Raw genomic sequence first — 24,304 nt, forward strand, 5'->3', positions numbered from 1 at the left:
TCCCGACGTCGGCAAGTAGGAGAAATAGTTAGCTAGGCTTATCTTCACAGATGGCAGGAAGGGGTAGCAGTGTTATGTTGTAGTGCGAAACAGAAATATACAGTAACAGTATTCATGTATTTAGTCATTTAATTCTTCACACGGTGTCCATATATTAACTATTTGAACATTGAAATCGAATTTTCTTCGAGTTCTGGCGCATTAAATGGAGGAGAAGAAGGAAGACGGAGACTCGGAGATACAGGAACACGGACCCGAGCACTGGTTCTCAAAATGGGAGCGGCAGTGTTTGGCCGAAGCGGAGCAGAGGGAGCTGAGCGAGGAGGAGGCCGACAACGACCAGGATAAACTGTGGCATCTCTTCCAGAACTCCGCCACTGCTGTGGCTCAGTTGTACAAAGGTAGGAGCGGCACTGCCTGTCCGCCTTTATGCCACTAGCTGTTAGCAGCCTGGCTACGTACCTCACAGCACTAATGCTGGCCACAGGGTGGAATGCTAACGAGCTAGCCGGTACTGGAAACTATCATTTACAGATGATTTTAACAGTGCTATATTTAGCTAGGTGATATAATGCCGTGGCAAAAAAATGACTTATGAACTGAAATGTAGTGTTTATCAAGTATCGAGTGTTATTAAACAACTATAGTCAGAGTGAGGAACATAATTAAAGTAGCTGAAGTTATTGTGAATACTCTTGACTGCAGGCTGTCTTGTTGACAATAAGTTAGACAGTAGCGCTGAGCTAATGTAACGTTAGCCTGGCTAGTTACAAAATGGCGATGGTAACAACAAACGTAGCTACGCGACATTCCCAGATGACAGTAAGCTGTCAGTGTTCACAGCTGTTACACCGGCCGCCCGTCAAAGTGTCCTTTACAGAGTGGAAACAAACACATCGTGAGTGTACGCTTGGCTCCGGACGCACGGTTCGCTGTATGCTGTTAGCTGGTGTTCTAATCACAAGATGGCGAGGATAGTATTGGTTCGCTGTGGAATGATTGGTTTGTGTACAATCTGCTGCGGCTGTGGTCCTCTCGGTCAAAATGAAGCCCAGCTCGCACAGGCGGAGTTTGACGTGTTACGTGAATCCATGTTTGGTAGCTTGTGTTTGACATGGCTCTGCAACTTTACTGCTGAGAGGGCAGTTAAGTTCATGTGTCGGGACTCAAAACAACCTGCTGCCAAGCTGGCCATCTAGCGCCGGCTGACAGTTATTTTTATGCCAAACCCTGTCCCTGCAATTGTAGATGAGACAAAATGGCGATTGAAAATGATCTTCACCTCAACCCCTGACTGCTGGCTGCTCACAGGAGCCTCATGTCATGTTTAGAATCTGAACGTTGTTTCCTTTCTCCTCCTACAGACAGAGTATGCCATCAGCAGGGCCTGTCACTGTGGGTGCCATTTCAGAACGCTGCTACAGCCGTCACCAACCTTTACAAAGGTAACAACACGTCTTCCTTTTTACCTGTGCTTCATCCCATCAGTGAGGACATCGACTGTCTTTGCACTTGGAAATGTAGACGTTTTTATTGACAGACTGATCTGTTGAATGGTTAACAGATATTCTCATTATCACTCACAACAGCTAGATATTGATCCGTCTGTCACAAGGCTGACTTGTTTTGACATGTTCCTCGAGGGGTTAAAAAACAGTCATTTGCCAGTGATACAAAAAGTAGGATTACATAGTAATCTAGTAGTTAATGATGTGTACAAGTCATGACACTAATACAGTTACACATGTTTTTGACTTTTGCTCACGTGTTGTGTTAATGTTCCACTGTCACAGAGAGTGTGGAGGCCCACCAGAGAAGCTTTGATCGGGGCATCCAGATCGGACATCAGCGTCGTAATAAGGTTCGTCTCGACCCTCCGATTCTTCCTTGTTATATTTGTTGTGTACAGGCTACATCCGCTAACAGATGGAACTGGATTGCAGGACATGTTGGCCTGGGTGAAAAAGCGTCGAAGAACCATTCGTCGGGAAGATCTCATCAGCTTTCTATGTGGAAAGGCACCACCACACAGGAGTAGCAGGGCCAACACTCGGCTGGCCATGGTGGCCCCGAGTCGGGCTAATTCGCCAGCTGAGACCGGCTCCTCTGTGGAAGCAGACCTGCAGCCCTTCAGGGAGGCCATAGCACTGCATGGTAGGCAAAGTTCAGCCACACCGTGGTGTGGAGCAGCAGTCTGTGCTGAGAGCCGCTAATGACACATTATCTTTTACTGTGCAGCTTCACTGCTGAGTGTGTGTGGTTCTAATAAGTCCACTGACGTTTGTTAACATACGGACAGTGACACAGACTGTCACCACCTGAATCCTCGTGGTAGCACACACAGTGTGTTAGTGAGAGACACTGTGTTGTGTGTGTGATCGTGTGCTTGTCCCTCAGCTGTCGTACTCGGCCACATGTGGCTCAGAGATAAGGATATGTTGTGCATGGGGTGTGTAAGTATTGGCCAATGGTTAGATAGGGCTTCACTGTGTTGACACCTGCAATGTGTGTTTGAGAACATCTGGCCAAACTGAACACAGGTTGTCTTTAAAAGTGTAACTGCGTCTGTACCTAAGTGACATTGCAGGGTCTGTTGTGTTGTCAATGCAGATGAATATTTAGTTCTTCAAGTGAAAGGCTTCACATTTTTCAGGGGCCATTTTAGGGTGGACTGAAGTTAGACGTGATCATGTTCAGGTTTCAATTACAGGAGCGGTTTCAGTGTCTCCTCGCTCAGACATCACATACCTTTTGGATTTGACTACCGATGTTTGTATGAAGTACTTTTGACTTTGGATAAACGATGAGTTATACTTTTGGTTAGGTACACAGAGTTTTCTGTAGGCACAAACATTTCACTGCAGTTGGAACGAAAGGATTTGATGTGTTGGGTTAAAACTCAGAAGACTGTGTTTCTTTATTCGTTTGCTCCACTGTGTTTTTATGTGGAACCCTCACCTCCTTTATGAAGTCACAGGCACTCTTGCTAACAGCAAGCTCATTGTACTATTTACTGTTTTTATTGGTGAGTGAAACCATTTTGTTCTGAAAGTTTATCTTTTATTAGGTTCTTCTAAAGCAGCTATTTATTATTTAGTATTTTCAAAACACCTAAAAGTCCAAAATGGAGTACCAGGATGACTGATGTGAAGTGCTGTCAGAGTGTCAGGGAATCCCTCCTCCTCATTACAACTACTTTTAAACATTTTAATATCACATAACAGTGTAGACACATGAATATGTTTTTATACAATCCCATACTAGACCAGGAAGTTTGTGTTGACGTAGACGAAGTCTTCAACCAACTTGTAGCGGGTCTTTGAAAGGTGCCCGTGTCACTTTATTTGATCGAAGATTTCTTATTTTGAGGATTCAATTAAGAGAACTGTCTCAATCAACCGTCATCAAGGGTCTTTTTCCTTCGATGGTTTGAAGCAAGGCCACAGAGATTTTTCCTTAGAGATGAAGAAGTCGCCTTGCTTCAAACTTCTGAATAACAAAACCTCTATGAAATGTGAGCAGATGAATCCTGATTCCTTTGGCTCCTTCATGTATTTAGGAAAAGACCTCAAGATATACAAGATGTGCTTGTCCAGCAGCCCTTAAGATAATAGATGGGTTGTAACTTTCCAGCTGACACTTAAACCGTTGTTAGCGGCTCCTAAATCGACAGTTAAACCAGCAAAGATTTATTACACCTTTCTGCATCTCCATCAAATGTCTGTTTCTCCTCCTCCTGTAGGTCTGAGCGGTGCCATGGCGAGCATCAGTGTCCGCTCCGGTGCTCCAGGTTCTCCAACACACGTGAGCGGGAGCAGCAGTAATGGAGGCGGAGCAAGCGGAGGCAGTTCCTCTGGCTCTGGGCCGGTGTGCCGCAGCAGGCGTAATGGGCTGCAGGATGTCGATCTGAACACTTTTATTTCAGAGGAGATGGCTCTACATCTGGACTCTACAGGCTCTGCCTCTGCTGGTGGGGGAGGGGCCAGGAAACGAAACTCCACCCAGTGCAGTGATGTCATCACAGACTCCCCCACGCACAAACGCAACAGGATGATCTGACGCGCCGCCTGCCTGTGTGTGTGTGTATAGGCCAAGGGGAGGTCGCCTTCACAGCCAGGGGTGGCGAGCAGGATGGTGGCATCTGTGGACAGATGTACAGACAGACACCGGGCTCTCAGCCGAATGAGTCTGTTCCTTGTCTTCTTTTCCAACACTATAACTACAAATCACTGATGTACAATCAGAACACTTGATGAGTGTGTGTGTGTGTTTGAGGGTGTGTGTGTGTGTGTGTAGCTGGGAAGTCTGGACGACATCACACATTCCTCAGACGTTGCTGCCCCGGAAAGGAGACGAAGAACTCACCAACGACTGGAGCGGTGTGGACACACTGCGCTGCGTCACCAGAAAACAGCCACTTGGTCTTTGACACGTTTGTGCCCCTCCCTCTCCAAACCTCACCCATCCTCACCCACCACCTTAATAAGGAAGTGAGGGCCATGATCAAATCCTGTCACTCAGTGGATTGAGTTGCTCGCCAAATGTTGGAGCCAGCTTTGTGGAGCACCCCCACCTTTTCTTGCTGTTACTTTGTGCTCACCGCTCTGAGTTGATGTCGGAGCTGACGGGCCTGGTTGGAGCTCACGTGCAGCGTCACTCAGCCTCTTCTGCCACTGCAGGCCAGTGACACTCGCAGTGTCCTCAGCCAACTTCAGCTCCTTCTTTCTTAGTTTTTCAACCAGCAGTGTTAAAGTTGTAGTTTTGTTGCCCCTGCAGCAATAGCCAAGTTAATTTCTCCTCACTTTGTTTATTTGTTGTTCCAAATTATGAAAGGAAATATTTTCTTTGTGTACTCAGCTTCAGAAACCCCCCTTTCTTTAGCCCAGTCTTATTATGAATGCAGCTGCTGTTTTATGTGTGATGATTCTGATGAGTTGCAATAAGGATTTTTGCACTTAGCTTTCACCTCTAACTCATGCAAACAAATCGGCTCTTCCATTGTATTCCAGTTGTAGCCTGCAACAAGCCCACGTATGGCAGAGATCTTCTGAGTGTTTCCCGCTGCGAGTGTTCACGGTCCTTCCCAAAACGACTGGCAGATATCGGGCGTCACGTCCTCACAGACTGTTTCTGTTGGTGTGAGGAGCGTGTGCATTAATACCATGGATGACTGGGGCTGGTATCGTTCTCAAAATGGTTGTTGCCTTTTATTGTTCAGAGAGGAGCAGAGCAGGAGACGCTGGCATCGACCTGATTTATGATTAAGGTCAGAAGGATTGGAGATAAACCCAAGCAGGCCTTCTTTAGCATATGAAGCTAACAGTGTAAAGGACTTGAGTCGCTGTAGTGATACAGTGAGTTGTTAACACCTGTGAGATGTCGGTGTTTCCTTCTCCTGCCCCTTATGTCTGCTCCACCTCGTGATTTATGCTTGTAGCCTACGTCGTAGCCTGACATTCACCTCCACGGAAACCACAACAGGACTCCATGGGTCTGCATGCCATCATGCCATTTCCTCCTTCACATTTCCAGCTGCTGTGCTGAGAGGAACACGTTGTAATTGGAACAGATGGAAGGCAGGAAATCATCACATTTAAATGGCAACACCTGAAAACATGTATTTTCTTCATCTGTGTCTCTCAGTAGCTGGACAAATACCTAAGTCCAGCCTCCATCTTCTCCAGCATCTCTCTGATCTGCAGGGAGTCCACCAACAGGTGCTGTTCACCTCCAGCTACAACGTGATCCGCTCAGTTTCAGTCTCCACATCAGAAGCAAACAGACAAGAGCTCCACTCCGACTCCTGATGCTGATGAGTGTTTGCACTTACAAGAAAACATGCCCACAATGGCGGAGGCTCCACGGAGGTGCAACACAGAAGCATAAATCAGACTTTACTGCCTGCTCTCTTGTTTCTTTAGATGCATGCCAAGTTTTTTATTTTGTCATATTTTGGTAACAGATTTCATTTGTTGGGTTTTTATATTCCTACATGAAGAAAAGCAGCAGAGATGGATGATGGAAAAGAAGAAGCTGTGCGCAGCTTCAGCAAATATTACAGGAGACGTCCATGTTTCTCCACCAGGAGCTTGGCTGCAGTTCTGATGACTGAGCTGTCCACCTGTCCACACACTCATCATCAGATGCATTCAGAATATTTAGTTTTCTTCTCCAGACACACACACACACACACACACTGTGTGACACTCCAGCTGAGTGGGCTGTTTCTGGTAAAGGTGTGTGTGTGTGTGTGCTGACAGGACGTAAAGCCCCACAGTGCTACGACCAGTTTGGCTACAATGGAGGGGGCACTTTGTGTTTTTGTTTCTTCCCTGAGCCAATCATGGCCTTCATCCACTTTGTTTCAAAAGGCTGACTCATGCCACGTGTCTCTGGAGCCAACACTATTATCAGCTGTTTCCTGATACTTATTTGTTTCTAAAAAAAAAAAAATTAATAAATGGCTAATCTATATACTTAACATTTAATTGTCGGTATGATATATGTGGTTCACATTGTAAAAGAAATAAAACCATTGAATTGCAGCAGTTTTTATTTGTTTATTTGAGAAATTAGATTAAGATCACGCGTCTTTTTAAATTCGGAGTGAAGCTGGTTCTTGTCTTCTTCTCTGTAGCTGTTATCTGTGCTGCCCAGCTGTCAGACCTCCATCCTGCAGTCCTGCCACAGACCAGCAGATGGAGCCAGAGTGTGATCAGTCCCACAGCGGCTGGTTAACAGCGTTCATTAAACCGCTTCATCAACAGAACATACACTCATTACCTTGATGGAAACATTGGCCTTTGTGTGTTTAGCTGGAACATGTATGACCGGATGCGGGGTTTGTTCCAATCATCCGTCATTTCTGATCAAACCAACAACATCAGCAACTGAAATAGAACAGGAGCAGAAACCAGTTTACACTGGCCCTAAATACCAGCCAAACACTACAGAAGTTGCTTTTAAAAATGTATTTAATATGTGATCAATCCCTATCAATGCAATGCACATGCTTATAAATGTACTGATATGTGTTATTTAGCAGCTAGGTATCCATTTTTAATTATTTTGTCCCTGAAAAAATCAACAATAAAAATAAATCAGCTTTGAATGCTGATTATTTAAAATTATATTTTTCACTTTTGTTAATATCTCACGTGCTAAATTACGTAAATAAACTCATGTAGTGTTACTTCAGTTCGTGTCATTGTAAGTTAGCGGCCTGTTGCCACAGTCACCTTTAGGACGACATGCGTTGTGTGTAAAATCCCCTCCAGCCGTTTAATAACTGTAATAACTGTAATAACTGTAATAAGTGTTGCCGTGACTTTTAACCCGCTGTTTGTGCGCACACAGCCGCTCCGTGGATGTGGACTTGGCCGGGGATGGGCCCGTGTTTGGATCTCCATGCGGATGTGACATTTCAAGAGAAGAGCGCGACCGCCATTTTGAGATTTACCTCAACACATCACAAACCACGGGAGGAGCGGGGCGAGCGCCGCACAGCTAGCGTTGTATGACCGGGCACATTCCTCACCAGAAGACAGAGGTTAGCTGGAAGTGCAACGACGTGCCGCGTTTTGTCGTTTATCGCGTTAGCGGCGGTTTGGAGGAGCTGATTTATGTCGGGCCCTGGCAACTCTTGTCTCCGTGAACTTCCAAATTAACGCTAGTGCTATTCCGTATTGGAAACTGGTTTGAATGGATAGCTTTTCCCTCCGCTCTCCCCCAGACGAGGGACAATCGGAGGAGCACACGGACTGGGGATATCGCAGGCAAAGTTGTTGAACGTGTCTTTAGCAAATGAACCTTTGTTTTCATTGTTGTACCTATACAACCATTTGGCTGCCGAGTGTCAGGTAGCTTAGCGCTAGCTATTTACGGGGTATTTGTCCCTCTAGGTGCTGAGTTCTCTTGCTGCCCCACATTTCCCGGGGTAAAGCCGGATTGATTTAGCTAATTTCAGCGGGCCTCCGTCTTCGGAGCCCCGGTCCATCCATCACAACCCCCAACGTCAGCCAGCGACTCGCACCCACCAAAAGCGCCGAGATTGGGCGAATAGCGAGCAAATACGTCCGCGTATCTCTACCCGCTCCCCCGCCGACCTCCCCTCCTCACTCCCCGGCGCTGACAGCGGACAAGGCCGAGGTCGCAACAGAGCAGGCCCGGCCGCCGAGGCTCGACCTGTCCACCCCACCTCCGCATCCCACCACACCTCAGCAGCAGTCCAGAACCCGGCTCCCCACCGAGCAGACCCTGGACAAGGTCGAGGGTAACAGAGATAGTAGGGAGCACCGCATCACAACCACAACAACAACAGCTGCCAACATGAACCACCACCACCACACGCAGCAGCAGCAGCAGCAGCAGAAAGCCGGCGAGCAGCAGCTCAGTGAGCCAGAGGACATGGAGATGGAAGGTAAGGACCGGCCCCGCGAAGGGTGGACGGGCTCTTTACAACATCGATGTCATAATTTAATAGCTGCATGAGAAATGAACGAAGATTTATCTGTGCGAGCTGAGCTCAAGATCACAGTAAACATGGAGGCCCGGAGCTAGCTCGGGTAGCCGGTTGCATTTTTGCTGATTGTGCGTCCGTTGCAGCATACTTGTGTGGAGCTGACCTCATTTTGCGTTATAAGCAAATGGAACTTGTAATGCTCCTCGTGTGCGCACAGTATTCAGTTACGTGCAGATCACATTAAAGTCCCGATCAACCGCACTGTTCGAGATTTAGCTTTAAAATCATTCATTCTGCTCGGCAGCTGTAAATAAACCGTTCCGCGCTGCTCGTGAGAAATTATCCGGCGCAGTTTGCCAAATCATCGCCGTTTACAGTCAACACGCAGACACTTCGGCCGCTCATGAGCGATAAGCTGAATGTAAACAGTGGTGCTGCTAGTCTGGTAATTAAAGGGGATCCATCGCTGGGTAAATTAATTCGTGCTGCTTTGACTTGACACTGCTTTGGGTAGATTGTGACAGTTACGAGCGCCCGCAGTCCTCCGAGGCGACCGTCCTGTCAATAAAGCCGAATAATCTGTGTCCGTGTTACCGGCATCATTAAATAAAAGCACTTAATAACAGTTCGACATGTAACACTGCGCCAGATTCTAAAAGATGTTGTGTTAGCATCGTGCCCGACGGCTTGTACGCTAAATGCGGGTCTGCAGAGTAGCTCTGTGGATCTGGAATCTGCCAGTTCGGTCCTAAAAGGTGCAAACGGCTCTAAAAAAGTCTTGCATCCGCGGTAGTGTTTTTACAACAGTACCTGTTTTGTCACCCCGTGTGATCATTAAGCTTGTAAAACGAAGAGAATGCCGCTAGCCAACAGGTAATAAGCTAGTCAATTAGCTCAAAGGCCCACTTCGTTACGTTGATTCGTTAGCTAGCATGCTAGTTAGCTGCTGAGCTAATGCTCACGGAGGGGGTGTGTGGCGTTCCAAAATGGTGGCTTGTATTTTGCATCGTTAGAGTTGTCTGCTGCTCGTTAGGCCTCTGATATTTTCCTCACATTTCCTCTACATTTTTATTACACGTGTCGATGTCCCGTGTACCCGTATTATTAACAGCTCTTGAATATTGTTATCGTTTTAGCACTAATTCTAGCTTGTCGTTTGGCACTAAAGCTAATGTTAGCTAATAAAGGCCTGCGGATGAATCTGTGGCTAGTGTTTGCTAGGTAGCTAACGGGCACGCAGATGCGTCAGACCTCATTTGCTAGAGTGGCGACGGTTTAACATGTTTAGCATGTCCCGAATAAACAATGACACTATTAAACATCCAGTGTAGATGATTTTTGTCATTTCTCTGCACGGTAGCTCTGGTTCTACGCCGCGCTGTCTGTTCGGTGTGGCGGCGCTGGCGGTCGCCTCTGCGGTAAGCTGGGCCCGCACAGGGGCAGCGCGGGGATTTGCTGCTTCATTGTATGGAGGAGCAAAAGGCATGGAGCTCGCCATTTTTAATGATCTGTGTTTTTGTTAGTCCGATTTGCAATCAGGCCCAGGCCTGTACACGCATGGCAAGTTTGAAACTAACAGAGACCCGCAGCACTATCATTTTTATCAAGTTTATACTGATGTCAACTTTGGCCCGAGCAGAGGCTGCTGGGAGCCTCAGCCTCACTGCGTCATTTACTGATTTTATTATCTGTTAGCACACATACTGCTGCTGGATATCCAGACCCTTCCCTTTTATCATAAATACGTATTATTTATAGATCTATCCTCAAATGACATGGGGATTTCCTCCCTGATTCATGGCCTCAGTGGTAGCAGGTGCATTTAGCAGACTTTCTCGTGATTCTCCCTCAGTGCACTGCAGCCTTAAAAGGACAGTGAAGACAAGTTGACATAATAAACTGCTCACTTTCTCCCACTGCTGCTTACAACACACACACACATATTTTTTAAGGCTGTGAGGATCAACACAGTAGCAGTAAGATTCATCCATTACCTGCTAAGACCACTCATTACTTTCATATGCTCCAAATATTCCTGCTTTCACTGCTTTCCTGGAACATGTTCCTACTCAGCTGCGTACACAGCTAATGAAAAGGAATATTCCTGTTTACACACAGTGGTACACAATCCACATACCAGCCTCTATTTTTGGTTCTTCTTTCAGTTGGTATATGTCCATGTTCAAGTTCAGTTGGTGTTTTAGCTTCAGACTATCACTGTGCCTTTAAATGTATTGACTGTTGAAGCCAAACAGTCTGACCATCTTTTACGCCTTCAGCTCTCCAAAAATGTAGACAATTAATACAATACAGACCTTGTCCTTTTTTTTTTGCAAAGACATCTTTGTTAAATGTTTCTCTGGAAGGATTCACGTCAAATTAGCTGGGTCAGTTTTTTAATCATTCCATTTGAAGTGATCCAGTTTGGGTCCAGGAACACAGCTCAGTGTGGTCTAATGCCCAAAACTGCATTCTAGTCCCTCAGTGCCAAGTCATTGTAACAGGATCAGCTTGGCCATTATCACCTTGTTGATGTGTGCTAATCACACATCTGGAGCTGTTTTTCTCTTTGCTCAGCATAACGCTGTTTCACAGGACACATTTAGCACGATGAAGTTTCATTTGCCATTTTGAGTCCAGAGGCTGTGAACTTTAGAAGATTAGGAATGATTAGAATGTTTTTTTTCCTAAAACCTCTCACTCGAATGAAAAGAATTTTATAAAGCTTACATATGGATCATTTAAGAACCATATTTATCACTTTTATGAACAAAATGAGTTCTTGCATTAGTCGTTATATACTTCTCAGACAGGATAGACTGACACAGTGGGCAGGACAAGCGCTTGTCATGGAGTTGACTGACAGACACCATTAGCAGGGTGTAATCCACTTGGGAAACGAGGTCAGTCTGCAGGAGGAGTCTGTTAGTAACGTTACCTGCTGAATCACACACACATCACACCGGTGTGTCTGTTAGCCTGGAGGAAGGCGAGGAGCACAGTCTGAGAGATGGACGGTTACCCTCCAGGCTGGCATCGTCTCAGGACCCGGGCAGGTTTCAGTCACTCACTGATGTTGACTGAGAGCTGCTGGGATTCTGTCGTCAGTCTGTTTTGAATGATGGTCCTGTGCTGGAGCTGTCTGATTCAGCTGGGATCATAGTTATCCTCTGTGCGCGTGTGTTTTGTTTGAGCAATGACTTGCAGCTTAATCCTGCATTGTATCCATAATTACCCAGCCTGCTGTTGTGCTTCATGGTCTTTGTTATAGGCGTACTCGCACACATTCTCTTTTCTATTTGGCTCTCTCTGACTGGGAGTGAAAACTGGTCGCCGCATCCAAGCAGGGCTTTCCCAGTAAAGCAGATCCAAAGACCATTGCAACACCCAAAAATAGCGCTTCAGTGTTCAGATGTTACAAGTGACCTAAAGTAAACTCTTTTGAGTGTCATTGGCTGTGGTGGGAGAATTATCCAGTGTGCTGTCTGTGTTAGAGTCCTGCTGTCCATTCAGTGTGATTATATCGTATCTCTCTGTGTAGCTGGGGACACTGATGACCCTCCAAGAATCCCAGCCAACCCAGTGATCAATGGTAACGTGGCCATGGCAGATGGACACAACAATACAGAGGAGGACATGGAGGATGGTGAGGACGCACACATTTCACAAATTGTACTGTTGTACAAAGTGGAAGTGTTGCATTGGTGTTTAATTGGCCTCCATTTCTTTCCTTCAGACACCAGCTGGCGGTCAGAGGCCACCTTTCGTTTTGTGGTGGAGCGCTTCAGCCGCCTGAGTGAGTCGGTGCTCAGCCCGTCCTGCTTCGTCCGGAACCTTCCCTGGAAGATAATGGTGATGCCACGGTTTTATCCGGACCGGCCACACCAGAAGAGCGTGGGCTTCTTCCTACAGTGCAATGCAGAGTCAGACTCAACGTAAGTGTGACAGGTTTTATAACATATTAGGGGTACTGACAGTACCAGAGCTTCTGTGGACAGCATCATGTCTCAGACTGTCAATGAAGCATTTAGGGGTGTTCATGTTTGTTTTAAGGTTACTGTCTGCTGAGCCTCACTAAGCTGCCACTTTGATAAACACGTTATATTTCCTTCACATCAAATCAGTGAGTGCAAGAAGCTGTCACTGCTGAGGTGACTACACATCATATCTAAACGGTAAAAAATAAAAGCTGTGGTAAAATCTGTAAAAATACTGAGAGCTTCACCTGGATGAACTCTGATCAGACTGAAGCCTCAGCACAGCTCAGGTGCTGACAGAGGTGACAGCCGGCACTGGAAACGTATGTCCTCACAGCCTGTGCTGCAGAGAACCACCTTGTGCGTCTATTTTGTGCACATCAGTCAAACCATCTTCCAGTTTCTTTGCCCTCTGGCAAACACTGGCCCAGATGTTAAATGAGTGTTGTTGGTAACTCTGCTGCAAAGCTGTGCATGAACCACCAGTCTCTGTTGTGTCTGTTTATGTTTTTGCTGGACTCCAGACGCCCTGCTTCAGTCTTCTCTACGAATTATGACATGTTATCTCTCAGCTGTTTTAAACTCTCACATCCTTCATTCATTAGTCAGGAGACCTGTGTGTTTTAATCAGATAGTCTTGATGATGGAAGCTGTGGGTCCTTTCACATCCAGATGTCAGTTGTCACCGCTTGATTAGATACAACTGATTACGCCTGCTGTGAGGAGCAACAGCATGTCTAAAAGGAGCTCTAACGGGTGTTCTGCTCCAAACTGAAATAAAAAAATACCTGGGTGAATGAGAATCTTGATCGACTGATTACAAACCTTCTTTTATACATTTTTACACGTTTAGTTTTAACCAGCCTTCTTGCACAGTTTGTTGGTCTTGTGGTTCTTCATAGATGTAACAAATCATTATCAAATGATAATGTCATTCATTAAAATGTTGTAAACCTGTGTTTTAGGTCATGGTCTTGCCACGCACAGGCCATGCTGAAGATCATCAACTACAAAGATGATGAGAAGTCCTTCAGCCGCAGGATCAGTCACCTGTTCTTCCACAAGGAGAACGACTGGGGTTTCTCCAACTTCATGTCCTGGAGTGTGAGTACAGAAACGGTGTTCATGAAGGAAAAAGGGACAAGATCCTTAAATAAACCACTTTGACTTCAGCCCGGCCTGATGGATGATGACGGCGTTTTGGTTTTGTGTTTCAGGATGTGACTGATCCAGAGAGGGGTTTCGTTGATGATGACAAAGTCACGTTTGAAGTCTACGTCCAGGCGGACGCTCCTCACGGAGTGGCGTACGTTGTTGTTTTGTGTTTTCTTTCCCCGTCTGTGTTCATGTTGTGATTTTTGTGTCCGTGTGTTTTCTCTCTGTGACCAGCTGGGACTCTAAGAAACACACAGGCTACGTGGGCCTGAAGAACCAGGGAGCAACCTGCTACATGAACAGCCTGCTTCAGACGCTCTTCTTCACCAACCAGCTACGACGGGTACGCCTCCATCTCTGCATGTTTTCCTTTTATAAAGTTTACATTATGTCTGTCCCTGTTGGCTGACTGCCTTCAGCTGACCACATGAACATAAAGCTCTGAGATGTGTTAGAATACCGAATCAGATAGACATCCCTCTGGCCTCAGTGGTAATCCTGCTGTGAATCCTCCGCTCCCCCTCCCAGGCGGTGTACATGATGCCCACAGAGGGAGACGACTCGTCCAAGAGCGTTCCCCTGGCTCTGCAGAGGGTTTTCTACGAGCTGCAGCACAGCGACAAACCTGTCGGCACCAAGAAACTCACCAAATCCTTTGGGTAAGTTTTTGTTTTTCTGACAGCCAACCTGTGAAAATGGTAAGCCAGCAACGGCTTCTTAGGATGTTTTGTAATCCTGATGTTTGGATTATAATAATACAAATGTTACCGAACACATTCATGTGGTTATTATTTCTAACTCTCCACTGTGTGTGTGTGTGTCTTTTATGAAGGTGGGAAACACTAGATAGCTTCATGCAGCATGATGTACAGGAGCTGTGCCGAGTGGTGAGTTCTCTCATAGACTCTTTATGAATACACACCAAGTACTCACTGACATGTCATTACATTACATCCTTGATGCATGTTGCAGCTCCTGGACAATGTGGAGAACAAAATGAAAGGCACTTGTGTGGAAGGAACTATCCCTAAGCTCTTCAGAGGAAAGATGGTGGTACGTTACCTGTTCACTCTTATTAGTTCTGATCATATGACCACACAGAAGCTTATTTTGCTCAGTGTCCATTTTGTGACACAGAAATGACATGAAGTAGGCTCAACTAGTGCAAAAAAGCGACGGGAGGTTAAATCAAGACGTGAGAAATAATAGGCTGTGCCTGTTGTGTTATACAGTCTGACCTCTGTGTGTGGCTGTGCGTGTGTGTCTCTCCAGTCATACATCCAGTGTAAGCACGTGGATTACCGGTCAGAGCGGATAGAGGACTACTATGACATCCAACTTAGCATAAAAGGAAAGAAGAACAGTGAGTTGCAGAGAGTTTTTTTTCACTTTTCACTGGTTTGCTGTCAGTTTGGATGTTGTCTTGATTTCATTCGTGCTCTCTGCTTATTTCCAGTCTTTGAGTCGTTCAAAGATTACGTTGCAACCGAGCAGTTAGATGGTGACAACAAATACGATGCAGGAGAGCATGGACTGCAGGTGAGAGAAGTGTGGTTACTGTGGCATCCATAGGTCTGGTTAAAATGAGAGCGTTGCTGCTGGAGGATGGATGTGAACGGGATGTCCTGACCAGAACCCTGACGTGTTTACATTTACTCTGCAGGAAGCAGAAAAAGGAGTGAAGTTCCTCACCTTCCCTCCCATCCTTCACCTGCAGCTGATGAGGTTCATGTATGACCCACAGACCGACCAAAACATTAAGATTAATGACAGGTACATGCAGACACACTCTGTCCTGTTGAAATGTTTATATATATATAGTTATATAGAGGAGGTCAGGTGCACACAGTACCAACAGGTTAACAGAGCAGTCCCTCAGTCACACAGACTGTTTCCTGATGGCATTTTTTAATGTTGTTTCATAGTCCTGTGGCATGCTGTGACACTTTCAGAACACACACACACTGAAGAAGATCATTTTCCTTCAATTCAACAACCTCTGAGTCATCCTTGTTATGGTGCCATAGGCACCTGCCCTCTGAGGGCTTTGTGTATGCACACACACACACTCAGGGTGGCAGTTTGTTTGAAACCTGCTTGAGCTTCTTTTGTGTGTTTATTTGTTGCTTATTGTCTGTTTTGTGTTCTTCCCCCTCCTGTCACCACATATTTTACCCCTTTCTTCCTCTGCCTCTTTCATCCTTGCATCCCTTCACCTCTCTCTCTCTCTCTCTCTCTCTGCCTCTGTCTCTGTCTGTCCTCGCTGCTTCTTCCCCTTGAAAGGTTTGAGTTTCCAGATCAATTACCTCTGGATGAGTTCCTTCAGAAGCCAGACTCCAAGGACCCAGCCAACTACATCCTTCACGCAGTGCTCGTGCACAGTGGGGACAACCATGGCGGTCACTACGTCGTCTATCTTAATCCCAAAGGAGACGGCAAAGTGAGTGTCAAAGAACCAATCGTGAGAACAATTTTTATTCTGCACCTTTCACCAATTTCAACATATTTGAGATTCAGTTTAATATCAGGGTCACTAGTTATGTAGCTAAAACATGTTGCAGTAATATTTAATAAATGATTTAACACAGTGTCGCCTGATGTTCAGGCCCTAACTCACATGTTTAATAGATCTGTGTTGATGTTATTAATGATGGATGGACAGGTTGAACGAAGGCAGTTATTATGAAATGCTGTTTTTCATGAAGGGTTGTTGTTCAGTTGTCTTCATCGTGTCGCCTCTCTGCAGTGGTGTAAGTTTGATGATGACGTCGTGTCACGGTGCACCAAGGAGGAGGCCATAGAACACAACTATGGAGGACACGATGACGACCTCTCGGTTCGCCACTGCACCAACGCCTACATGTTGGTCTACATCCGCGAGTCCAAGCTCAGTGAGTACCGTCTCACATCCGAGTCCGACTCTGACAGTCTTAGGTTCTTCTGACCTGTGCTGTTCTGTGTCCCAGGTGAGGTGCTCCAACCGATGACAGACGTGGACATCCCACAGCAGCTGGTGGAGCGTCTGCAGGAGGAGAAGAGGGTGGAGGCACAGAAGAGGAAGGAACGCCAGGAGGCTCACCTCTACATGCAGGTCCAGGTAGGAATGCTGTTTCATTCTTCTGCTACTGTCAACACAGAAAAGCTCAGTCACCTCTGGATGCTGTGCTGCAGCTGCTGCAGGGAACCTGCCTCCAGGCTGTCGCATTTTATCAGGGGTTTCCTCAGGTTAGACGTGTTCCTCTGCAGTGTTACGCATATAGGTTGGTGCTCCGAGTGGGATTTTGCGGTCAAGCTGAGAAGAAGACGAAGCAGCAACATGATGATTTACCTTTATATTCCCATCAGTGACATTTGGTCAAGTCTGCGTTGAGGCTACTCCTCATTGCGTTCCTCTGTTGAGGTGATTAAAAACAACAGTTAAATGTTGGTGAGGAACATGATGTGGTGTAAAAACCAACACTTTTGAAGCTCTGTCTGCATCGTGTTGTTGTTCCACAGCAGCCAGTGTTCTTTGTCTACAGTTCAGTTCTTCAGTCACTGACGTTGTTCACCTCCTTCCTCTGGCAGATGGTGACAGAGGACCAGTTCTGTGGTCATCAGGGCAATGACATGTATGACGAGGAGAAGGTGAAGTACACAGTCTTCAAGGTCCTGAAGAGCTCCACGCTGCAAGAGTTTGTCCAAAACCTCTCCCAGACCATGGTGAGACCCCAAGCTGTAATGTTTGTTGCTTTAATTGGTCATCGCTGAATTGAGTTTTCTAACAATGAGTACAGCATGAATTAGTCAGTTTTTGAGGAGGACTCATGCTGAAATAATAAAATCAAGCCTCCTCCAAGGCTTGTTGACTTCCCTGTTTGCCTGCCATGTTTAGTCCAACAGCCAGTGAGCAGTGAAGAGCAACATTCATCCTCCCTTTGATCAACAACAGGCCATGCCGTGAGGCTGGATGAATGAGGACATAACAGACTTGATGATGCTGTAAATTAAACCTGAGAGTAAAATCTGAGAGAAACTCACATATTGACATTCTGCAGGGTTTCCCACAGGACCAGATGAGGCTGTGGCCCATGCAGGCCCGCAGCAACGGAACCAAGCGACCCGCCATGCTCGACTACGAGGCCGATTGCAACAAGTCGGTGAGTGTCTGCGTCTGGGTTTATAAAAACAAACTTGATGGAAGAACCTGTAAACAATCTCTGTCCCGTGCACATACTGGGAACACAGTTGGTGAGGCGGTGGATTGAAACCTGATCACAGAAGAGTGTCGGAGGCTCTCAGGTGTTTTTGTTTTTCTGCTTCGGGCCAGATGGTACTCGGAGTTCTGATTCTTCTAAACATTCAAACCAGCAATGTCCTACATGATCTGATGAACTCTAACCATCCCATAAGCACATTTTAAATGTGTAATTTAAACCACCCCAAATGTAAATGAATTCCACTATAATAATCAGTGCAGTGTCAGCATCACATTCAGCCTTAGTATGAATGTAGCAGTCCTTTCACACGAACCATTTTAATAAGTAAGAAGAGTCAAGGGAAACGCAGCCAGCAGTGTTCAGGTACATGTGAACTCAGCCAGCTGTTCCTCAGTGTTTAAGAGCTGCTTTGCATCGACTCTTACGACACATGCGATGAAATGATACTCTGTTTTATATGGAGGATAAACACCATGTTACCTTTGTACTTACACATGATGTTAATGTTTCAGATGATTGACTTGAGTGACAATGAGAACCCCTGGACAATATTTCTGGAGACTGTGGATCCAGAGATGGCAGCCAGCGGGGCCACATTACCCAAGTTTGACAAAGACCGTAAGTTCTTTATCACTCACCCAGTAACATTACAGCCAGGCCTACTACACACTCATGTCCTCCTGTGCAGGTCCTCCTCTCTCTGTAGGTCCGTTTTCACTCAGACATTACCTTCAGTGTCACTTCACTTCAGTCCAAGCAGAGCCATGTTTCTGTTACTGTTCTTCCTTTGTTGTACTGTATAAAAGTGGCCGTGGGATATGCAGGGCTGTAGAGTGCGACCATTTTAGACTTTTCATACTTCACAAGAAGTGTGAGCAGAACTCCTCATACGCCCCCTCCACCCAAGAAAAACAGTCGGATGCACCAGAGGTTTTAGTGTGAACACAGATTATGTCTCACGATCTCTTCACACAGGATTAGTATTACCTGTAAGTGTCCACCTTCCTCTGTGTTTGTGGAGCATTTAAACAGAATATCAGTGTTTAATCTCAGTTCACTGAGACCATCCTTGTTGTGCAGCTCCTTAAAATGTTCAGATGAACTGAACTGTATTCTGACTGACCTTCTCTCCTCAGATGATGTCATGTTGTTCTTAAAGATGTATGACCCCAAAACCAGAAGCTTAAATTATTGTGGACATATCTACACACCTATATCCTGCAAAATAAGTAAGTGCCTGTCAGCATCTGTCTGTGTCTGTCTGCAGTAACACGTTTGGAGTCTGAAGAGTGAATTTTGTGTTTTTCCAGGAGATCTGCTGCCAGTCATGTGTGAGAGAGCAGGCTTTCAGCAGGAAACTAGCCTTATCCTCTATGAGGTGACTGACTCAGCCTTCACACTCTGAAGGACAAACTCACAGCGTTCTGTGTTTACATCACTGAGTCCTGTGCTGACCAGGTTTCCCCTCATGCTTTGTGTGTCACAGGAAGTAAAGCCCAATCTAACAGAGCGGATACAGGACTATGACGTCTCTCTGGACAAGGCCCTGGATGAGCTCATGGACGGGGACATCATTGTCTTCCAGAAGTAAGTCGCCGTTTGTGTTTCAGTTAGTGAGTGTGACTGTCAGCCGGTGGACTCAAACCAGAAATCCTACTTCCACATTTCTCACATGCTCGTCATGGACGGCGTAGATTAATGGTGGACTTTTAAAACGGCTGACAGGTCAGAGGATTCAGACAGCAGTAGGAGGAAGAGGAGGGGCGAGCAGACCAGGCAGGGACAGCTGGTGGAGTCTGTCTCTGGACAGCTTTGGTCCACACATGGACATGGGGGTGCTGAATACAAATGTCATGATCCCCATAGGAGAAACGGTGATATTCTGTCCGTTAGCACAGACGCTGACAGAGTTTACCCTCACTGTGAGCTCAGACATGTTTTCTGCTGCAGGGTAGATGAGGGTCGTCTTTACAGTAGCAGGGCGTCGGCTAAGTTCTCCACAGCAGCCACATATATCCCTGATATCAAACTGATGCAGACAGAACAGAGAAATGAAACTAAGACTGGAGGAGACATTACGAGAAGTGTGTGTGCACATGTTTGGAAGGTTCCTGGTTAGAAATGTTTCCTACCTCCACCCCCACAGGGACGACCCTGAGAATGACAGCAGTGAGCTGCCCACAGCCAAGGACTACTTCCGGGATCTCTACTACCGGGTGGACGTCATTTTCTGTGACAAGACCATTCACAACGACCCCGGCTTTGTGGTCACGCTCTCCAACCGCATGAACTATTTTCAGGTATGCCGTGTATGGGTTCTTTGTGGGTTAAACCTGGGCAGTCCTCAGCCTGGTGTGATTTAAACCTCAGCACTCCACCATGTTTGTGTTTGTCAGGTGGCCAAGACGGTAGCACAGAGGCTGAACACAGACCCCATGCTGCTGCAGTTCTTCAAGTCACAGGGGTAGGAGGCTTGTCTCATCCACACACACACACACACACGATACACATATTTTGCTGTGTTCCTAGTTTAAAAAGCTTCATATGTGTGTGTACCTTCGCATGCTCCTTCACATGTTTGATTACTTGCAGTAGAAATGTTGCGTAACCTGTCCCCCTCCCACCTGTCTTTGTTGTCTTCCTGTTACTCCTCCCTCTCTGGCTGCTCCTCTTTCCTGTCTTATCCTGCTTTTCTCCTCCCTCCCCTTTGTTGTCCTCCCCCCCTGCCTGGTGGTGTGGTGGCCAGGTACAGGGACGGTCCAGGGAATCCTCTCAGACACAACTATGAGGGAACGCTGCGGGACCTGCTGCAGTTCTTCAAACCGCGGCAGCCCAAGAAGCTGTACTACCAGCAGGTTAGTCAGCCTCCTCGGGGGTTTGATTGTCTCTCTGATGTTGATCTTCACCTTGATGTCATTCAGTGTCGTTCTTGTGGATTTGATGTGACTGTTTGTTGTTGATGGTCCAAACAGCTGAAGATGAAGATCACAGACTTTGAGAACAGGAGGAGTTTTAAATCCATATGGCTCAACAGTCAGTTCAGAGAGGAGGTAACACACACACACACACACACACACACACACACACACGCACACACACTGACAGAGACGTGAACCATATGTGTGTGTGTTGCAGGAGATCACCCTCTACCCTGACAAACATGGCTGTGTGCGGGACCTGTTGGAAGAATGTAAAAAGGCAGTGGAGCTGTCTGAAAAAGGCTCAGAGAAGCTCAGGTACGTTCTGACGAGCAGGTGTGTGAGCTCTGTGTTGGTGTAGTTTAACTCTTTGTCAGGTGCAGGGTTCAGGGCCACTTGGCAGAAAGGCTCTGTTCAGTCTGCAGTGTGTTTTTGGTTGAACTGTTTTTACTGTATTTCGAAATGTAAATATGAGCTGTTCACCCTCTGCATGCTCGCACACAGGCCTCATTTTATAAACTCTTGAGTTTGAGTTCTGCCTAACCCTAACCCGTGTGTGTGCCTCTGCAGGCTGTTAGAGATAGTAAGCTATAAAATCATCGGAGTTCACCAGGAGGACGAGCTGCTAGAATGTTTAGCTCCTGCTGCCAGCCGCACCTTCAGAATAGAGGTGAGTGTGTGTGTGTGTGTGTACACACTGCACTGCTACATCAGTACAGTGTGGGTAAACCTTTGGCCAGCAGAGGTCAGCAGAGCCACAGTTTGTGTGTTAACCTGTGGCGTCCTGGACCTCACCTGTCCTCTCTGTGTCCTGCAGGAGATTCCTTTGGACCAGGTGGACCTGGACAAAGACAGTGAAATGTTGATCCCTGTCGCTCACTTCCACAAGGAAGTCTTTGGCACCTTTGGGATTCCCTTCTTGCTCAAGATCAGACAGGTGAGTGTGTGTTTCAGTGTGTGACCGTTCGTCTGCCCCTGCTGTCTGAGCTTGACTCTCTGTCTGTCCTCTGCAGGGCGAGTCCTTTCGGGAGGTGATGAGGAGGATCCAGACCATGCTGGACATCCAGGAGAAGGAGTTTGAGAAGGTAAAACATCCCAATTCACTCACTCTCACAGAGACGGCTTCCGCCTGCTGAGATAACCAGTGTGTCTGTGTGTGTTCTCAGTTTAAGTTTGCGATCGTGATGATGGGCCGGCATCAGTACATCACTGAGGACGAGTACGAGGTCAACTTGAAGGACTTTGAACCACAGCCAGGTATTCACAGACACACACACACACACCTTTATTCCAGCTCGCTGCTCTGTCTAAAAGGAGCAGGCAGCGTCTCCGGGTCCCTGAGGGGGGTCAGACGTAGAAAGAAAACACAACACAGAGGATATTAGAGGCACAAACATACACAGCTGCTGTACCGAATGTTGGACCGACATTGAGCTGCATGTGTGTGAGTCGCAGTGAGCTGCAGCGCCTGGTGGAGCTAATAGAACATCAAACACTGACCTGTCGGCATCTGAACATATTTGTATTTCCTCGCCTGTGTCTGTCGGTTATCTATCCCCCTCCGACATGGCCGGGTCCAAAAACTCTGCTGCAGGGGGTTGTGTGTGTTCATGGGTCAGTGTTACACCAACCAGCTGCAGCCAGGTGTAGCTCATTGAAGGTGTAGCCGACAGATTTTAGCGTTTTGTTTGTAAACACAGCAGCTGCCTCACTCTGACACCAGGGGGCAGGTTCTTCAGTCATGTTGTGGTAGGAGGAGGAGCGTGCGTGTGTGTTTATGCTGTTGTTGGACATTCTGTCACCGGTGTCCCTGTCCCCCCCTCAGGTAACATGTCCCACCCGCGGCCCTGGCTGGGCTTGGATCATTTCAACAAAGCTCCAAAGAGAGGCCGCTACACTTACCTGGAGAAAGCAATCAAGATCCACAACTAAAGCAGCCCGCCCTCCTCTTCGTCCTCTTCATCCTCCGCCTTCCTCTCCCCCTACTCTAACAAACCATAACCACAGACTGTAACCAACCGTGTGTGTGTGTGCGCGCGCGTGAGTGTGTGTGGGTGTGTGCTCGTATGTGTGTGTATTCATCACTTTTAACACCCACAGCTCTACACAGCACTACGTCTCCAGTGAAACGGATCTCGCTGCAGCTGACGGATTCTTCTTCTTCTACCACAAAATAAACTGCACCAACCTCCTCCTGACTGTCTGTTCTGTTGTACATTTTATTTTTTTAACGGCCTCTCTGTGTCTGAGGCCGTTTGTTTCCTGGCTTCCTGTCGCCCGCCTGCTTTCTGAGCTCAGATCGGATTTTAAGAGAACAAGGTGAATAGAAAAGGATCCTCTCCACTCACCGGTTTTTTTTTTCCTTTCAGATTTGTGGGGGTTGTTTTTAAATAAAGGTTTGTTGGAAGAGGCGTCACGCTGCTGCGTGCTCAGCGTGACGTTGAAGGAGGGAGCCGCCCTGATGGGCTTCTCTGCGTTTTCTGCTCCCGTCCTGTAGTGCAACAAAAACCAGTATTTCCAAGTTTACACTCGTTTCTTTCTCACTTAGTTTGGTTGGAGGAAAAAGTGGATTTTTGTCTCTTTCTGCAGATCTTGTATAATAAAATAAAAACAGCATCTGTTTAAATAAATGGGAAACTGAGGAGGTCTGTCTGTATTTCATCTGGAACGTCGGCACTTTGTGTCTCTCAGGACCGGCTGCTTTAAAGGAACACACACGGGACGTTCATGTCATTCCTCTGAACACGCGCACGCACAGACACACACAGGCTCGTCCCTTCGGCCCCCCCCCCCTGACTGTCGCCTCCTGGTGGTTGGGAGCAGTCACTGCGCTGAGGATTGTGTAGAGACAAAAACCAGCATTGTGAGAGTCGCCTGATGAATTTATTTTCTCTTTTCTTTGAAGCACAGATGGAATGCACCCCTATAGCGCATAGCTGGCTCTGTAAAGACAACATTTAAGAATTGTATATTTAAAAATATGAACGTGTAAAATTAAAGACAAACACGCCTCTGTTGTAGGTACAGAAGGAGCCAGGTGTTCATATTTCTTGTGTGTAGGTTTCTTTTCTTTTTGCGTTCCTGATGTACCATTGACAGTTTATTTTTTTTTCTGTTACATTTGGATTGTTTTTCTTTTCCAAACTAACTGCATTGGTCTGTCTTGTTAAAGCGTGCAGTACCTGCAGAATCACACCGTCATTTGAACTTTTCCAGTTTAAATCCTCAGTGTAGCAGCAGTGTACGACAACTATTCCTGTATATTGCCTTTTTGCTGGAAAATGTATGTTGAATAAAATTTTCTATAAAAACAAACGCACCTCTGCTGACTGTCTGTGCCGGCCTGGCCTGGCTCTGCATTTCAGTCCGTCAATGGTGGTGATGGGTGGAGCAGAGACTCCCTGTCTCAGGCATGCTGGGAGGTGTAGTGTGCCTGTGCTCGTTGAACAGCACGCTGAAAGGAGGGGTTTTGGCGTGCTGTTGGTGGCTCCTGTTACAGGTGGAGCTGAGGCGCACCACTCTGTGGAACGACTGGATGAAGTAACCCTTCCTAACCCACCCTGATCTGTGCTCCAGCTCCTAACACGCATGATT

General features: G+C 46.7%; 3 protein-coding genes and 1 long non-coding RNA gene across 8 annotated transcripts in view; 3 read left to right on the forward strand and 1 right to left on the reverse strand.

The window, feature by feature from the left end:
- LOC114439336 (trinucleotide repeat-containing gene 6A protein-like) overlaps positions 1 to 6,545 on the forward strand; it is a 39,459-nt gene extending 32,914 nt beyond the window's left edge. For both annotated transcript variants that reach the window (XR_003671040.1, XR_003671041.1), the window contains exon 26: positions 6,237 to 6,545. The gene's annotated coding sequence lies outside the window, so the exon portion shown is untranslated. The remainder of the gene's footprint in view (positions 1 to 6,236) is intronic.
- Positions 12 to 6,545, forward strand: hapstr1a (HUWE1 associated protein modifying stress responses a). The gene is made up of 5 exons (XM_028411321.1): positions 12 to 401; positions 1,365 to 1,445; positions 1,794 to 1,861; positions 1,944 to 2,154; positions 3,743 to 6,545. Exons 1-5 carry the CDS (start codon positions 206 to 208, stop codon positions 4,057 to 4,059), a joined length of 873 nt encoding a protein of 290 aa, XP_028267122.1. The 5' UTR covers positions 12 to 205; the 3' UTR covers positions 4,060 to 6,545.
- LOC114439424 (uncharacterized) lies at positions 6,543 to 10,537 on the reverse strand. Its single transcript, XR_003671060.1, has 3 exons — positions 10,456 to 10,537; positions 6,784 to 6,890; positions 6,543 to 6,681 (listed from the first exon to the last, which is right to left on the reverse strand). It is a non-coding gene; the product is annotated as an uncharacterized LOC114439424 (long non-coding RNA).
- On the forward strand, positions 8,188 to 23,352 carry usp7 (ubiquitin specific peptidase 7 (herpes virus-associated)). 4 transcript variants are annotated; one of them, XM_028411228.1, is made up of 31 exons: positions 8,188 to 8,419; positions 12,003 to 12,107; positions 12,198 to 12,396; positions 13,404 to 13,542; positions 13,656 to 13,744; positions 13,828 to 13,936; positions 14,122 to 14,252; positions 14,426 to 14,480; positions 14,566 to 14,646; positions 14,866 to 14,956; positions 15,050 to 15,132; positions 15,257 to 15,366; positions 15,877 to 16,054; positions 16,340 to 16,484; positions 16,560 to 16,690; positions 17,161 to 17,295; positions 17,631 to 17,732; positions 18,305 to 18,410; positions 18,929 to 19,021; positions 19,103 to 19,170; positions 19,279 to 19,379; positions 19,939 to 20,092; positions 20,189 to 20,256; positions 20,539 to 20,647; positions 20,765 to 20,842; positions 20,928 to 21,028; positions 21,281 to 21,380; positions 21,528 to 21,647; positions 21,724 to 21,795; positions 21,877 to 21,967; positions 22,536 to 23,352. In XM_028411228.1, exons 1-31 carry the CDS (start codon positions 8,329 to 8,331, stop codon positions 22,640 to 22,642), a joined length of 3,342 nt encoding a protein of 1,113 aa, XP_028267029.1. In that variant the 5' UTR covers positions 8,188 to 8,328; the 3' UTR covers positions 22,643 to 23,352. The 4 variants fall into 4 exon arrangements, with proteins under 4 accessions (XP_028267029.1, XP_028267031.1, XP_028267032.1 ...); XM_028411230.1 differs by having other exon boundaries at positions 20,545 to 20,647; positions 22,536 to 22,670; XM_028411231.1 differs by having other exon boundaries at positions 17,643 to 17,732; positions 22,536 to 22,670.
- Positions 23,353 to 24,304: the final 952 nt, after the last annotated feature.

The sequence above is a fragment of the Parambassis ranga genome, chromosome 8, assembly GCF_900634625.1.
Source record: "Parambassis ranga chromosome 8, fParRan2.1, whole genome shotgun sequence".
Lineage (NCBI taxonomy): Eukaryota > Metazoa > Chordata > Actinopteri > Ambassidae > Parambassis > Parambassis ranga.

Bases quoted from the DNA above. Each gene is read 5' to 3' on its own strand.
- hapstr1a (XM_028411321.1), top strand. From the start codon at position 206: ATGGAGGAGAAGAAGGAAGACGGAGACTCGGAGATACAGGAACACGGA. The intron at 402-1,364 runs GTAGGAGCGGCA...CTCCTCCTACAG, and splicing joins TGTGGCTCAGTTGTACAAAG to ACAGAGTATGCCATCAGCAG. The intron at 1,446-1,793 runs GTAACAACACGT...CCACTGTCACAG, and splicing joins CGTCACCAACCTTTACAAAG to AGAGTGTGGAGGCCCACCAG.
- usp7 (XM_028411228.1), top strand. From the start codon at position 8,329: ATGAACCACCACCACCACACGCAGCAGCAGCAGCAGCAGCAGAAAGCC. The intron at 13,745-13,827 runs GTACGTTGTTGT...CTCTGTGACCAG, and splicing joins GACGCTCCTCACGGAGTGGC to CTGGGACTCTAAGAAACACA. The intron at 15,133-15,256 runs GTGAGAGAAGTG...TTTACTCTGCAG, and splicing joins CAGGAGAGCATGGACTGCAG to GAAGCAGAAAAAGGAGTGAA.